The sequence below is a fragment of the Sinohyriopsis cumingii genome, chromosome 5 (genome assembly GCF_028554795.1).
Source record: "Sinohyriopsis cumingii isolate HCF-2022 chromosome 5, ASM2855479v2, whole genome shotgun sequence".
Lineage (NCBI taxonomy): Eukaryota > Metazoa > Mollusca > Bivalvia > Unionida > Unionidae > Sinohyriopsis > Sinohyriopsis cumingii.
The window spans coordinates 61,790,990-61,804,305 of record NC_142965.1 but is presented as its reverse complement, the minus strand read 5'-3'; the positions used below and the strand labels follow the sequence as shown (position 1 = coordinate 61,804,305).

General features: G+C 32.4%; 1 protein-coding gene across 1 annotated transcript in view; it reads left to right on the top strand.

The window, feature by feature from the left end:
- Nucleotides 1-13,316, top strand: part of LOC149799292 (dynein axonemal heavy chain 2-like) — a 65,106-nt gene that overhangs the window by 24,169 nt on the left and 27,621 nt on the right. Inside the window, exons 11-17 of the mRNA XM_089958597.1 lie at nucleotides 147-362; nucleotides 1,700-1,850; nucleotides 5,402-5,551; nucleotides 7,974-8,106; nucleotides 10,403-10,547; nucleotides 11,469-11,668; nucleotides 12,824-12,950. Of these exons, the coding sequence (XP_089814723.1) occupies nucleotides 147-362; nucleotides 1,700-1,850; nucleotides 5,402-5,551; nucleotides 7,974-8,106; nucleotides 10,403-10,547; nucleotides 11,469-11,668; nucleotides 12,824-12,950 (1,122 nt within the window). The remainder of the gene's footprint in view (nucleotides 1-146; nucleotides 363-1,699; nucleotides 1,851-5,401; nucleotides 5,552-7,973; nucleotides 8,107-10,402; nucleotides 10,548-11,468; nucleotides 11,669-12,823; nucleotides 12,951-13,316) is intronic.

Below are 13,316 nucleotides of genomic sequence, written 5' to 3'. Positions count from 1 at the left end.
TCTGTGTAATTATTTTCCATTTTAAAAGATATTTACGAGACATAATTAGCATTAGCTTCATATTTATTAAGAAGCTTCTTTTCAGTGTATAAGAAATGATGCAAATCTACAGTTGTAAATGATATATATTTTATTAAATTTCACAGATCAAGAAGCTAGGTGTACCATGTGACCCACTTTTCAACTTCTGCAATTTCATGGCTAAACCAACAGCTGTTCGTGACTGGAACATCCAGGGTCTGCCTAGTGACAGCTTTTCCACTGAGAATGGTGTCATTGTGACCAGTGCTAGTCGATGGCCTCTCATGGTAGACCCACAAGGACAGGCTATTAAATGGATTAAAAATATGGAAGCTTCAAAGGTTCATTTTTTTAAATAAAATTTTTTTTTTCTTGTTCACAAATGCTGAAAGATGTTACCCTTTTTCTCACTATTCCCATACCCTTATTATTTCATATTTAATGCTGTTGACTGCTGTAAGGATGTATCCAAAAAATCAAAATCTTGATTATTAAGTAAAAACATTTGATTGGTAATGAATGCAAGAGGTTCTTTAATTATTGGTGATCTCTGTTTTCTACACAATAAACATCATCACAGTTGGCAACACTCAAGCTGTAAGATTTCTACTAATACTGCTAGACAGCTATTTTCATTCATTCAATACATGAAGAGGCAGTCTTAAAGTAATTCATTGGTATATAAAGGCATCACATTATAGACCACTCTGGTGACCTAAGTAGAGAATCCACCTTGGATGCAGAACTTATAAAAATGGTACTAACATCTGTCTCACTAGGCTCTCAGCAATAATAGGTTTGTGTTAGGACTGGTTGGCCTGGTGCCAGGATAGTGTGACTGGGTGGGACTTAATGCTTCCTATCTGCAGGATAATGACACAGTGATAGACATGGCTATGTACTGCCACAATGCAGACATTGTAGCAATTTGACTGAAAAATTTTTAAAGCTACATTAAAAAATCCAAATCTCACACAGACAAACACACACACACACACACACAAAAATATCATTAGTTCTACCTAGGGTATAAGGACCAAACTTTGTGGATAGCTTGTACTTGGCATGAGGAAGAGGTCTATTTATTTCAGGATCAAAAGGTTAAAGGTCATGGTCACAGTTACTATAAGAAGAAAAATGGTTTGCACAAACAACATTTTTGAATAGCTTGCACTAGGGGTAAAGAATAAATCTATCAGTTTTGGAGTATAAAGTCAAGGTCATTTAGCTAATGAAAGTAAAATGGTTTTAGCACAAATATTTCAGTCTTCAACTCTGTGGACGACTTACACAGTGAATAAACAAGAAGAATATTTGTTGTAAGTTCAAAACTTACAAAAGTTGAGATCACAGTTGTGATAATAAAGAAACCTATTATTTCTTGAGTCTAGAGGTAAGAGGTCGTGGTCTTGGTGAGTCTGATTATAAAATAATGGTTTCTGCAGAGTAGCTCCTGTTCAAGACCATTTACCTTGACCAATGATCAGGATATTTGAATACCAATACAAGTGTGATGGTTTTCTCATGGCTTTTAAACTTCCTCCACCTCAAACATACCGTAGGAACCATAAAGAATACTACATATCAGATATAAGAACTTTTCTTTAAAACATTGACTTGTTACATTAGCAGAAATGAGAGTCTGTCAATGAAGTATTCTGAAAATGTATATTTTCAGGGATTAAAAGTGATAGATCTCCAGCAATCAGACTACATGAGAATTCTGGAAGGAGCCATTCAGTTTGGCTTGCCAGTCCTTCTTCAAAATGTGCAGGAGAGATTAGATCCCTCCTTAGATCCAGTCCTCAACAAGTCACTGATGAAAATAGGTAGGTAGATTCTTCACTAGATTGTGTCCTTAACATGTCACTTATGAAAATATGTTGGTATAAAATATTTTTGCAGGTATAATTATTATTATTATTTTATTATTATTATTATTTTTATTAAAATTGTTATTATTATTATTATTATCACACATGTGCATGCTTTGTAATATATAGAATCATGTTTCTCGATAATATTAATGTAGATTGAACATGTTTATGATGAAATGCAAGGCGTTCCTGCCTTTCTTGTCTTGGCTGCTTAAGATGAAAGCTTGTTGATCAGTGTGAACAGTATTAACGTTTTGTGTTAAAATGTCTGAAAGTTACATATCTTTTATGTTTGTTGTAGCATTCAAATGTAACATTTATAATGTTACTATACCATATATACTTGCTTATAAGTTGAGTCCAACTCTAAATTGCACAGACCCAGATCTGCCATCGCATAATGTGCCAGCAAATCTGGGTCTGTGTGGTTTAATAAGAGTAATCAGTAGAACAAACAACACAGACCCAGATTTCCAGGTGCATTATGCTAAGACAGAGCAGAGTCTATGTTGGTAGAAGCTTGACCTGACTTATAAGTGAGCATAAATGGTAAGTCGAAAGTTTATATGGTGTCATGGACATTTCATCTGCTTAACACATTAACCCCTGGTGACGAGTTTACGTGGCAGGAGGTAGTAGCCTACTACCGAGCTCTGTAGCATCAAGGTCATATATGATGCACTAAAGTGGGTGGTATTATAGAAAGGTAGACAGATGTAGCTCTACAATGATACAAAATAATCTGGAAGTTCTAGTTGCACTACAAAATATGGAGGGAAAAGCCTCATTTTTTGGTCCCAATTTTTTTTCTCCCCCAAAATTCACCCGTGGTTGGAATACGATTTTGTGTCTGGATTTTATACTTTTTGGTCTCAGATCTAAGGCAGACTGGTATGAACTGCAAGCAGACAGATGAACCTTTGCAGAAAATAGGATAAGATGGGCATTTGGAATAAAGAGTGGTTTCAATATGAAAATAAAGTCAAGCAAAAAAAATAAAACTCCAACTTTTACCCATCTGCTCATGAGCAAGCCAAATAGCCAATGAAAAATGATGTTTCTAACACAACTAGGCATTATGTTATTGGGAAATCACCTGGAAGTTGCTTTCTTAAGATTATTTCAGAAATAGCTTTCAAAATGTGTTTCCTACTCGAATTTCAGGCGAATGTGACAAAAACCTCCAGGGGTTAATGTGTTAAGCATACAGCATGCATCCTAATTGTAAACAAGACTACAATTTTTTTATACAACTTTTTAGCCACGTATCTTCAGCATTTGCTGCTGTATTCAGGTGAAACTTTGGCGTAATGTGAGGTCTAAAGTTTATATACTAGTGTATGAGGTCTAAAGTTTATATACTGGTGTATGAGGTCTAAAGTTAATAACTGGTATATGAGGTCTAAAGTTTATATGCTGGTGTATGAGGTCTAAAGGTTATATACTGGTATATGAGGTCTAACGTTTATATGCTGGTGTATGAAGTCTAAAATTAATAACTGGTATATAAGGTCTAAAGTTAATAACTGGTATATGAGGTCTAAAGTTTATATGCTGGTATATGATATCTAAAGTTTATATACTGGTATATGAGGTCTAAAGTTTATATACTGATGTATGAGGTCTAAAGTTTATATACTGGTATATGATATCTAAAGTTTATATGCTGGTGTATGAGGTCTAAAGTTAATAACTGGTATATGAGGTCTAAAGTTAATAACTGGTATATGAGGTATAAAATTTATATGCTGGTATATTATATCTAAAGTTTATATACTGGTATATGAGGTCTGAAGTTTATATACTGGTATATGAGGCCTAAAGTTTATATACTAGTGTATGAGGTCTAAAGTTTATATACTGGTGTATGAGGTCTAAAGTTAATAACTGGTATATGAGGTCTAAAGTTTATATGCTGGTGTATGAGGTCTAAAGGTTATATACTGGTATATGAGGTCTAACGTTTATATGCTGGTGTGTGAAGTCTAAAATTAATAACTGGTATATAAGGTCTAAAGTTAATAACTGGTATATGAGGTCTAAAGTTTATATGCTGGTATATGATATCTAAAGTTTATATACTGGTATATGAGGTCTAAAGTTTATATACTGATGTATGAGGTCTAAAGTTTATATACTGGTATATGATATCTAAAGTTTATATGCTGGTGTATGAGGTCTAAAGTTAATAACTGGTATATGAGGTCTAAAGTTAATAACTGGTATATGAGGTATAAAATTTATATGCTGGTATATTATATCTAAAGTTTATATACTGGTATATGAGGTCTGAAGTTTATATACTGGTATATGAGGCCTAAAGTTTATATACTAGTGTATGAGGTCTAAAGTTTATATACTGGTATATGAGGTCTAAAGTTTATATACTGGTGTATGAGGTCTAAAGTTTATATACTGGTATATGAGGTCTAAAGTTAATAACTGGTATATGAGGTCTAAAGTTTATATGCTGGTGTATGAGGTCTAAAGTTTATATACTGGTATATGAGGTCTAAAGTTAATAACTGGTATATGATATCTAAAGTTTATATACTGGTATATGAGGTCTAAAGTTTATATGCTGGTATATGAGGTCTAAAGTTTATATGCTGGTATATGAGGTCTTAAGTTTATATACTGGTATATGAGGGATTCCAGTCTTTCCTACCTTGTCTACATATGAATTATGATCAGCAATGTTAATGTTGTGTATGAAACTGTTGGACAATCAGATGCAAGGATTATGCTGACAATTGTACAGATGCAGGGGAGACATAAATTTCAACAGGACACTTGTTACAAGTATATACCACACATGTGACTACCTTTGTAAATGTGTGAACGTCACAAGTGAATATTGACATTTTTTATTTTATCAATCAATTAGTGGATGTTGTCGATTGCAACAAGTCTGACATTACAAGTTTTGTTCTTGCATAACATGTGATTAGAGTGGAGCTCTAATAATGGAACGGTTCCAATCCATCGCATTTTGCTCTGTATGGGAGTGAATATTCTCATTTAATTTTGTCAATCAGTTGATGGGTGTTGTTGAGCACGCACTTTACCTTACAGGCTTTGTTTGTTGCATATCACAATACCACAGTGGATCCGTAATGATTGAACAGTTCAATAAATCAGTATTTATGCATGTTTCGGATGTGAAATTTAAATAATTAAACACAGTTTCTTTGAAAGAACAGTGGTAATAAAGTCATTTCAGTTTTAGGAGAAGCAGCTGAAATGCAATTGATTGTTTAATAAATAATATATAGCTAATAAATAATTTACAGTGTTTGCACTGTTAGATATCTTAGTCTGACCTGGAGTACAATGGATTGCATGAGCATGCAAATTTATTCTTTGGTGTCACCCACATTAACTAAAAGCACAAATACTATATCCTGTAGTAATTGTGTTTCTGTTATATTACAGGTTTTTCTCATTAAATGCATAATACTTTTATTACTTTGCATCCATGGAGTTTTTCTTATCTTTCCAAGGTGGTGCATTCATGATCCGTATTGGAGACAAGGAAATAGAATACAATCCAGACTTCAGATTCTATATTACTACCAAACTGAGTAACCCACACTACACTCCAGAGATCTCGACCAAATCTACCATTGTCAACTTTGCTGTGAAAGAACAAGGTACATAGAAGTTTCTACAGCATGTCAATTGAAAAGATTGGTAATAAGGTTAAGCTATCAAATTCAGTAGTTCCCTCCTTTGTATACAATATAATATATAGTATGTTTATTAACCCCATCATGCTTGGTGACATTTTGTTCATATAGCTTCTCAGTTCATTTCTGAATCATTTACGTTTAAATCTGAATATAGCCAATTGTGATGTGAAAAGCAATTATTATGTGATGTCACATAAAAGAAACCATAATATTGTGTTTCTTCAAGCAACATGGTAAAAATAACACGCTTTTGTACTTCTACTGCTTACAGCATAGGCATCATAATCTTGCAGTGTCCACACATGTGACACAACAGAGATGTCAGGTTAGGACATCTAAGGCGATTAGTAAACTTTGGTCAGGAGTTTTACCATCAAAAGAGGGAAAATTTGTATTGACCTGATCTTAACATGGAAATGGACTAAAATGACAACTACTGTTTAAATGTCCTTTTTATATTTGGTCAGGAGTTTTACCATCAGAAGAGGGAGAATTTGCATTGACCTGATCTGAACATGGAAATGGACTAAAATGACAACTACTGTATAAATGTCCTTTTTATACATTGAAATATGCACATCGTCTTATTACATCATTGTTTTTACAGCAATTTGTTGCCATTCATACTCTGCTTTTATATGTACCAGAAGCTCAGCAACTCTCATAATATCATTGTCTAGATTATATTTGTGGCAGTCCACATCATTCTTTAACACTTTGGAGATGAAGCACTGTCACTGAATCCAGATTTACTCCACAGACACATAGCATTTTCATAAGAATGGAAAATGTTCTTTCATTGTTTGCATTAGGATGTGGCAGTGGTAATAAAAGTCCACCGAGTCAACTAAGAAGATTAATAGTTTCCTGCCAGTGGACACATTAAGTTTGCCTGCCAGAACAAATTGGTGCTAGCTGAGTTGATTTTGTCATGTTGCTCTTAAATTTGACATTATAGGGATGGCAGAATGCATATTCATGTCCTTTTGAGTTGATTCCAACCTCTGAAATTATTGTTTTCTTCCATTATTGAGTTTTCTGTGATATTTTATGGGCTGTTAAGATTTTGGCATTTTCGCATGTTATGGATATAGCAAAATCAGTAGATGGCAATTGTATCAGTCAGACTTTAAGTCATGTAATGAAATTATTTTGACAGATCTGAATCTATGCCATTTACTAGAGATTGTAAAGAATAGTGTGGATCCTGATATTCTGGTCCATTATGCACCAGCAGATTAGGGTCCATCATGTTTGCATTGAGCATGTCACATTCATGGATAAATGCAGTAATGTAATGGATAAATCTGATTCATACTAAAGTAGGTTAAAATATATTCAACTTGTTTCCCTGTATCTTAATTTGTGCATTAGAGGCCCCCAAATATTTAATTTGACCTCCAGTTTTGATTCCAAGGTTTGCTTTTTACTCAGTTTGACCCACCACCACCACCAATTCTGACACAAAGGGATATTTTTTTTCTCAATCTTGCATCACTAGGGGATAAACTGATTCACCAAATGATTATTTAATCGAAGCTGTGATCCAACATGGAACTTTGATTTATCTCTTAACACGGTATACGTCCTTAACCACCAACTTCACTATAATGAGAAATGCATTATTTACTAAACTTTAATGTATTGAGAACAACATTATATATTGAACCACAGTATAGTAGAAATGATAACAAGTTGTCAAATAATAGTGTTTTAGAAGGAAAAAAATATATAGCACTGAGATTTACATTGTTCATTGGCATGATTTTGATAGTAAGGGTCTGCAATGGTATTGCTTTATATCTGTAATCACATTATAATGATGGAGAGCAATGTAAATTAAATATGTGCATCTTCTCACTAAAGTTTGAGCATGCTGGTAAATTTACATATAAAGCATGACAAATAAAAAAATAATTGTCCAAGTATTCCTGATCAGCTATGTAGCATCAATTGAATACATGTATGGAACTATGATTGATGACACAGCTAAAGTAATACTGGGAAAAGAAACCCACAGAGTTGTCACATTCAGGGTTGAAAAATCCTTCCTCTTGTCCAGAACTGATAATATCTTAGACTGGCATGAAAACAAAACATTCTCTCTCTTTTAAAACAAATAAAATTCATCACAAGAACTGCAAAATTTACTTAGCAGCCAGAAAAGAGTTTGTGCAGCCATACATATTTTATGTGTGTGTAATCTATTACCATGGTAATCATCATCATTCCTACATTATCTAATGATATAATTTTTTTAATGCTTTTAATTTTTGCTTTAGTTAGCTTTTCTGATTTCACTGATGAATGATCCTAAACAGCTAAACATGTCAGACAAATAATAAGACATATATGACAAATCAATAGTATTTTGTATAATTAGGACTGGAGGCCCAACTGCTGGGTATTGTTGTCAGAAAGGAAAGGCCAGACCTGGAAGAACAGAAGGACTCCCTGGTACGCAGCATTGCTGCTGGCAAGAAAAAACTGGTAGAATTGGAGGATGAAATCCTTAGGTTTGTTTTGAAAGACATTATGTTATGTATATCTGATTTAATATATATATATTTTAATTTAATTGTTTGTCAGTTTTAAATTTTTATTTTTCTTACATGTAAATTTATTCACTAGAGATGACACTTTTTCAGAAATGTTTTTGACCTTGACTGTTAATTTATAAACGACAGGTGTTGATCTCAATTCTAACCTGGATTCAGAATTAGTCAACAAAGTTCTATTTTATTTTAAAATGATTGGTTATTGTCAAGGTCATGATGGGACTATGTGGGTTAAGAAGTAAATACTTTTTTTTCTTCTGGGATTAAAATCATTGGTCTAATCAAGGCCATATTATGTGCATGTGATATAAACATGATCATGTGACTGCCCCCCCGCTTTTGCAACTTGGAAGAATTTTGAAACAGCATCTTGTGATATGCAATATAATCTTTGTTTTGAGAGAGATTTCTCAGTTTGGGGCTTTCATACTGATGTCAAGTTAATTTCTTGTAGCCAGATTTGAGTTTTAATAATTCTTCAGATTAGTTGGATTTCAAAAGGATTAATTCTTTGTTCTCTGGAAATATTTTGAGGAGTGCTGTCACAGAAATTTTGGAAAGACATTGCTTACAAATTTATTTTGGATTTCTAACACAGGAGTGCCATTATTTGTATTTCTACAAGAAACTGTAGATAAGCACAGTACTGACTACAGCATACATTGTCATCCATTATGGATTTTACATCAGGAATCAAATTTAAAATTATTACTAGGACTTTTGCAGTTTAATTTGTGGATTATTCTGAGATTATTTTTGGATTTGATTCTTGAAACTGTAAAATCTTCTCCGATTTTCATTTTTACAAAATTTTCCAGAAAAAGAAATAATTTGTTAAATTTTAAAAACCTTGTTGTTTTCACTCTTTCTGTGTTACTGTTTATTCAAGCCTAAACACGTAACAATTAGAAGAGTCATTTTGATTAGTATAACTTTCAAAATACATGTTTTTATTATGTAAATGTTCAGTGGGTAACTTGACATTACTAGGTGATTATTTGAATATGTAAATGTTCAGTGGGTAACATGACATTGCTAGGTGATTATTTTAATATGTAAATGTTCAGTGGGTAACTTGACATTGCTAGATGATTATTTTAATTTCAAGAATAGGCACTATTTAAAATATGTCATCATTGTAACCCAAAGAATAAAATACATATCTTCAATCAGACCATTAATTCAACTTTGTAACCGTTATTACAAATAGAAGTATGATAATTCCGATATTTTTGTTATTTACCTAAATGAATAAAAACAAATTGTTGCAATATTGGGATCAAGCAATTAAATACAGCAGTAGAATTTATGTTTATAATCTTTCATTGTTTAAATCACAGCACATTGATTGAAATATAGTCTTTAAACTTTACCCTAACAATAAATTGTTTGTTCTAAAAATTCAAATGCACATTTCTTTTATTAGTTAGTGTTTGCCATATTGTTTTAATTTTTACACTTAATTATGTCTCTGTTATTCAGAACTTTTACACTGTTTGTTTCCTTTTGAAATAATAAAAGAAACTATGCTTCTGTTCAAGTTTAATGATAGAATAACTATATTTGGTAAAACTAATTAAGAACATTTCCCTTGCATTAGTACTAAACTAATCCCAGATTAGAAGTCACTTGATATAATATCACCACATTACAGAGCTTGCATTATGTCCTGCCAACTTAGTTGGTAGATTTTAGTTTGAATATTTAGAAATACTGAGCTGGAGATATATGCAAATAATTTTCAAGCTTGGATGGAGGTAAACTAATCTTATTAACAGTCATAAAGGAGAATCCTTCTTTGGGACATTTCCAGCAGAAGTGAATATTAAGTTTTACTAAACTTAAAGAACAAATTACCAGTACAAAATACAGGTCAGTATAATTGATTTGCTGATTCTTAAAAATGAATATTCATGAGGTGAAATGTTCTATTACATGACTCAGAGAAAAAAATAGTAGTTTGTTTTGCTGTAGAATTGTACCAATGTTATTTCTTCTGCATGATAGTAAGAACTTTACTTTCTTTGTATAAAAAAATCATGACTGCGACTTTATTAATGACTGTGTCACATGAAGATATATCACATGATGTGCTGTGCCATCCATAAAAACAAATTTCTTGTGACGGTCATGTTGTAATAGAGAATATTAATTAGCTTTATGTTTCTGAACCACAGATAATTTTTAATGACAGTAATTATATACAATCAGGGAGAAATGGGTAAATATTGTATTTATTTATTTCTGTCTTCAGATTGTTGAACGAGTCAAAGGGATCTTTGTTGGATGATGAGCAGTTGGTGAACACACTGGAGACTTCCAAAGTAACCTCTAAAGAGGTCACAGAACAGCTGGTCATCTCAGAACAAACTGAGATAAAGATTGATGCTGCTAGAGAGGTAAGGTTTTTTTCTGTGTTTGGCACCACCATAGATTCTAGAACCCCCACCCACAGCTACCCACTCAACTTAGACGGGGTTAATTTTCTCATATGATAGAGTATGGTACCTGCCCACAGTTATGATATTTAATAACGTGAATTGGTTGACTTGAGGTGTATGTATATCCAAGTCCAAATTAATAATCATGAGCTATATATAGAAAAAAGACAGAACATTTCACTGAGATGTGAAATGTATGTGATATCACTATTATGTGTGGGGTACAGTGGAAACTGTCTTGAAAGACCACTCATTCTGCCACAACATAATGGTCTATCATGACAGGTGGTCTCTCATAACAGGTCATAACACTATACAATCAATAAATTTGCTCATAGAGAACATGGTCTCTTAAGACAGGTGGTCTCTCATAGCAGTGGTGTTTCAAGACAGGTTTTACTGTATCAATTTGTGTGGATTTCATAGATGCTGCAAACCATGCATTCAAAAACCACATGTCACTGAACAATGATCTTTCCGTTAGAAAGTAGGACCTACAATTATAACAAAGTTTCAATTTTTGCAGAACCACAAAACCTTATACCCATAAAATTAAATGTAAAAATTGTAATTGATATTCATTCATTTCATTAAAAATATCAGACTAATTTTGACTCTCATGACAGCCATATCAGTTATCTTGAAGCAGCCATTATGATCCACAATTATAATACTGAAAACCATGGATAAGAATTGTATTACATGGTCAAAATATGCCAAATCACCAACTCATCAACTGCAGCTATACCTTTGCATTATGTCTCCATTAAATCAAATATTCAAGTTTTAGAACTTTGAACAAGAAGAAAGTGAATACTTTTCATTGAGTTAGGAAATAATTAAAGGATCCTTAACATTCTTATCCTTGTACAATTTCAGGGCTACAGACCCTCAGCTCAGCGGGCTTCCATCCTGTTCTTTGTGCTAAATGACATGGGTCGTATTGACCCCATGTACCAATTCTCTCTAGATGCTTACATTGAGCTTTTCATAATGTCCATCGAGAAAAGCCAACGCAGCTCTAAGCTTGAGGAAAGAATACAGAATCTCAATGAGTATCACACATACGCTGTCTACAGGTCAGTTGTTTTTTATTTTTCAAAATTTACATTGTAATATTTGGTTACACTGCAATATCATTGGTTTTGTTTGTCTTTTGTCTCTCAGTTTATATATATATATAAACAAAAATTTACAGAAGTTTAAAATTTATTACACTTTTTATCATAACATTTAAAGGAAAAGATTCAAATTATGCACCTGCTTGCAAAAATTTGTATGCTTCATATTTTGTCTAGACATCAATCAATAACATCTGCTTTTATAAGATTTTGTATGACATATGATAATATTTGACATCTAAAGTCTATTCTGCCAAGAACATAATTTGGAATGAATACATTTTTAAATTTGGATGCCTATTTCATAATAGGTACAACCTTGAAAAATCCTTGAATTGGAGAGGTTACCATGAAAACTTTTAAAATTCATCAAAGTTGGTTTTTCCTTGTCATGAGTAGTCTTTGAATTTGTTTAAAAAAAGTACTTGATTTGCTTTTCTTTCTCAGAAGTCTTTGAATTTTTCTTAAAGAATACAGAATGTTCAAACTTATTGACATATATACAATTTTTAATACAATATTTTTTTTAATTGCATATTTTCAAAAAATAATGAAGCAATAAATAATACCTGTATTTACCAGATGGAGTAGCATCCCTTAGCTGTAATGGCACACTTATCACGTTTGCAGATGGATGACTGATTTAAAAGAATTTGACCCTACTTGGAATGATATATGTTTGCAGATCAAACTGAGATTGTGACCCAAGAAATTATACTTCTTGAGAACGTTTTGAAATTCTTGGAAACTATTTGAATGTATTAAGTCCTTGGAAAAAGCACTATGTATATCTTCTTTTCAGCCAATGTTTCTTTAATTATTACTATTATTGTTATTGTTGCTTTGCATTAATTAAAAAATGGCCAACAATATTATTTATATTATCTATCATATTCTTATCAGTACCATATTTATCAAATGATAAACTCTTGCTTAGTGATCTAGAAGGTCCCCATTTTCAAAATCATTTTGGCAAATAATTACTAAGAGTGTCAATGTCTGATACTAATCCCACTCTCTTCTTTATGACAGATTTATTAGACTGACTGACTCCCAGTCTAATCAGGTAATAAATAATTTAACTAACTATGTTTGATGTTTTGCATATTATAGGTACACATGTCGTGGTCTGTTTGAGAGGCACAAGCTGCTTTTCTCTTTTCAAATGTGTGCCAAAATCCTTGAGCATGCTGGCAAACTGAACATGGATGAGTACAATTTTTTCCTCAGGGGTGGTGTGGTAAGTTGTCTTTTCTCTGTGCATGCTAACCATGATTAAGATTACTTCTATATTTATTGCTAGTAACATTTTAAAACAGGTCCAAGATTAGCAAACGTTTCTACATTTCTTTTTATTTTAGCATAGATTATGACAGTAGCAGAACCTTCTTACATAACATAAAAGTAGGAAATAGGTTCAGCAGCTCTCACTTGCCACAACATGCATCATTACAATACAGTTCTGGATATAATGCAGTACCATTGTGTACACCACAACCAAAATTAAACCATTGTAATTTAGTTGGTCGGTAAAATGTATAACATTCTTGGTTCAAATAAATGAACGTGATATTTAGTATTATATGTTTATTTCTTTTTTTAAGCA